Source organism: Frankliniella occidentalis, unplaced genomic scaffold (assembly GCF_000697945.3).
Source record: "Frankliniella occidentalis isolate FOCC.00 unplaced genomic scaffold, Focc_3.1 Scaffold67, whole genome shotgun sequence".
Lineage (NCBI taxonomy): Eukaryota > Metazoa > Arthropoda > Insecta > Thysanoptera > Thripidae > Frankliniella > Frankliniella occidentalis.
The window spans coordinates 645,508-649,240 of record NW_026267197.1 but is presented as its reverse complement, the minus strand read 5'-3'; the positions used below and the strand labels follow the sequence as shown (position 1 = coordinate 649,240).

General features: G+C 63.8%; 1 protein-coding gene across 1 annotated transcript in view; it reads right to left on the bottom strand.

The window, feature by feature from the left end:
- The window catches only part of LOC113217142 (uncharacterized protein DKFZp434B061), a 19,337-nt gene extending 16,692 nt beyond the window's left edge, over positions 1-2,645 (bottom strand). Inside the window, exons 1-3 of the mRNA XM_052268359.1 lie at positions 1,527-2,645; positions 586-994; positions 349-469 (exon numbers count right to left, since the gene is read on the bottom strand). Coding sequence (XP_052124319.1) covers positions 349-469; positions 586-994; positions 1,527-2,530 — 1,534 coding nt within the window. The 5' untranslated portion in view covers positions 2,531-2,645. The remainder of the gene's footprint in view (positions 1-348; positions 470-585; positions 995-1,526) is intronic.
- Positions 2,646-3,733: the final 1,088 nt, after the last annotated feature.

The following is a 3,733-nucleotide window of genomic DNA, read 5'->3' as shown; positions in this document are numbered from 1 at the left end:
CATTTAAAACAGGCCTGCCCCGCCCCGCCGCACCGCACCGGTAGCGGATGCAGGTGTAAGTTGAGGGCAGGATGCACCTCGGTGTAGATCGAGACAGAGGGAAAGGGAAGGGAAGCGGGATGCACCAAATTGGTGACAGAAAGAGGTCACATATACAAATGAAGGTGCGACCGGAAGGAGTACGGAGTCGTGAGGTGTGAGATTGCGCGCACTATGACGGGGCTCACAGAGTTTCAAGCCATGTAGTGGGGATCACGTACCCCTGGTGGTTGGTAGGGGCCAATACGCAGCAACGTAGCCGCTCGCCAACGCTGCCGCCGTCGCGACAGGAAGTTCCCACTCACTCACCCGTGACGTAGTTCCGGTTGGGTAGCAAGTGTCCGACGCGGGACCTCAGGCCGACGACGCCGAGCATGAGGGAGGCGAAGGCCGAGAGCACGCCGAAGTCCAGGTAGTACTGCCGCCCTTTCTGTAAACAGGACGGGAGAGACAGAGGCGTGAGTTGAAGTAGTGGCTCGCAGGCGCCGCGGCGCGGAAACCTCGACGCGCGGGGCCACCAGAGAGCTGCGCGGCACTCGTGCTCACCAGGCTGAGGATGTAGAAGGACAGGACGGTGGTGAGGGCGCCGCTGACCAGCAGGACGATGCCAGTGCCGAAGAGCACGCCCCGCGGGGCCTTGGAGCCGAGGCCCTTGCCGGGGCCGAGGCCGGGCAGCGACAGCCACGAGGACTTGTTGGACTTGTAGGAGGCGGGCGAGCAGGCGGGCGAGCCCTGCTGCTGCGGCCGGAGCGCGGGGCCCAGCGCGCCGCGCGAGCAGGCCAGCTGCTGCATGTCCATGGAGGGCGGCGGCGACAGCGGCGTGCTCGGCCCCGGCGACAGCGACTTGCGCCGCGGCGAGCGCCGCATCAGCGGCTCCATGGAGCTGTGCTGCTGCGACAGGAAGGAGGCCTGCATCTCCGCCATGTCGTCCTCCAGCTCGCAGCGAGGGCGGGACCTGCGGGGCAGACACAGCGTTATCGAAGGGCTCGCAGGATCGATGTACCCCCACCACCTCCACCCACCCACGGCCACCCCTCGAGGGCACGTGCAGCCCCCCGCACGTGTCCGATTGTGTGGGAGGAGAGGATGGGGAGGATTTGGGGGGGGGGGGACCAGCGCATGCAGAAGCGGCACGACATGGGGATTTGGGACCGCAACGGCAAGGTTTTGTGCACGGCGACGCATTTCCACACAGAGGGCTCTCCAGCGTGGGAGCTGCTCCCAGCCAATAAAGCACCCACACACCAATAAACACACTCACGCACTATCTCCACAAAACCCCCTCCTCCCCCCTCTCACTCACTCTCTCTCTCTCTCTCTCTCTCACTCTCTCTCTCTCTCTCTCTCTCTCTCTCTCTCTCTCTCTCTCTCTCTCTCTCTCTCTCTCTCTCTCTCTCTTACTCTTTCTCACTCACTCGCTCTCGCTCACTCTCTCTCTCTCTCTCTCACTCACATACTGTAAAACAGACACACACACGTTGACTCACCCGTCGCCGTAGGCTCGGCCCGAGAGGTCGTAGCCGGTGTAGGAGTTGGGCGCGATGATGGCCGTCCTGCTGCCGGACATGGAGGCGGTGCGGCGGTGGTTGTACTGGGGCTGCTGCTGGTGCTGCGGCAGCGGCTGCTGCTGCCGGGGCGTCCTGGGCAGCGGCTGGGGCGACATGGAGTTCATGAGCGGCGTGAGGTTCCTCCGCGACGTGCTGGGCGACACGAAGGGCACGGCCTTCTGCTGCTGCAGGCGCAGCGGCGAGGTGGCGGGCGAGCTGAGCACGGCCGTGGGGGTGGCGCCGCCGCCCGCGGAGGCCGCGAAGCGCGCGGCGGGGGTGGACACGCCGGCCGAGGCCCCCCGCCGGAGCAGGCTGGCCGCGGACGGCGAGCGCACGGGGGCGGCGCGTCGCGGGGGCGTGCCGGCGCTGCTGTTGCACCTCCTCGTCGGCGTGGCTTTGCTGGGCCGGTGCGGCGGCGGGGGCGGCTGCTGGGGCGGCGGGTGCGGGTGCGAGCGCTGCGGGACGGCCTCGTACCGGTGGCGGGGCTGCGGCTGCGGCCGCTCGTTGAGCTGCGGCATGGACTTGCCGCCCGCTAGCATGCGGCGCTGCTCGTACGTCGCGATGCCCTCGAAGCCGCCGTTCGCGCCGGGCGCCGCGTGCACGGGGGACGCGCCGACGGGTGGCTCGCGGGCGTCGCGCGACGTGAGCGAGGTGCCGCTGTCCTGCCGCTGCCGCCGCTCCAGGTAGTGCTCCTCGTAATCCGTCTGGTCGGAGAAGTACTCGTCGCCGTCCACCAGGGCCTCGTTGGAGTAGCCCTGCGGGCTGTGCGTCTGCGACGAGTGGCGGCTGCTGCTGCGGCTGCTGCGGCTCGCGCTGCTGGACCGCGGGGCCGCGCCGCTGCGCCGCGGGGCGCGCATGCTACCCCCGATGGGGCCGCCGCGCGACGGCTTGTCCACATCCTCGTACGCGTCCCACTCGTAGGAGCGGCCCAACGAGGCCGCCATATCACATATCACTCACTGCTTCACTTTGGTTCGGCACTCGCGGGAACGACGCGCACCGGTCGGGGTTTCACTCTGCACTGAACCCTTGGCCCTGGCCTCACCTCGCCGGCCGGCGTTTGCTCCCCATCCGTTCCCCGCACCGCCCCGCCCCTCCCCTCTCCGCCGGGGGTGGCTTGGTTGGCTGGTTCCTGCCGCCGCTACTACAACAACGACCGCCGCCCCGCTACCAGCAGCTGCTGCTATTCCAACGGACGCGCGACCGGCCGACGACCGTCTGCCTCTCAACCCTCCTGCACCCCCACCCCCCCTCCTTACGTTTTCCCCTCCCTTCGCGGTCTCGCTTCCTCTCTCTCTCTTTTCACTAAGGGTCTGTACTGTATACCTTCCCCACATGTTGATAGAAAGAGAGAGAAGGAAGAGCAGGAGTGGAGGGGAAAGGGAGGGCTCCGATGTCCACACTACATACCCATACGAAGTGCGGGGAGTGCGGGCCTCGAATCGCTTCAGGACGGAGGAGGGCAAAGGGGGAAGGCGGCGAGGGACCAGGGAGGACGTTTTGGTGGAATTTAAAAACCCTACAAGAAAGGGAAAAGGGTAAAATAGGACGTCGCCAACCCTTTACATATTTGACGTCAATGGTCAAAGCTGAACATTAAACTATCTAATTTTTATTGCAAGGGAGCGAGACGCTATAATCTTTTAGTGAAATAAAGCAGAGGTGAGTGTGGGTTATATATTTTCGGTATTTAGGCTATGCAATTACTAAAACTAAGCTAGCCTTTTATGTTCATACGTATTTGTAAGTTTTGGTTCCATAACGCGCCGATTTTAAAATCTGTCCTCTCGTTACAAGTTTACAAGTCTCGTTTCAATTCGTGTTTTGCTTTCTATTTTGAAAAGAAAATAGTGTAAGGCACTGGTACCAAACTCACAAACCGAACAGCTATTTACTTTTTTTAAATTTCTTTCGGCTAAGGATTTTTGCACACTCGCAAACCGCCCAGCTGCTTTTGCCCCTTGCAAGCCAGCCAGGGCCACCCCGAGCTCATACCTCCACTCTCTCTCTCTCTCTCCCTCACACACGGGGTGCAGCCCGCCGGCTCCCCCACCACCGCCGCGGCCGTTACACTTTGGCGCGTGCCCGCACCATCTGTGCTGTGCTCCCCCTCCCCTTCCCCCTCTCACCGCCCGCGCCTCCGCGCG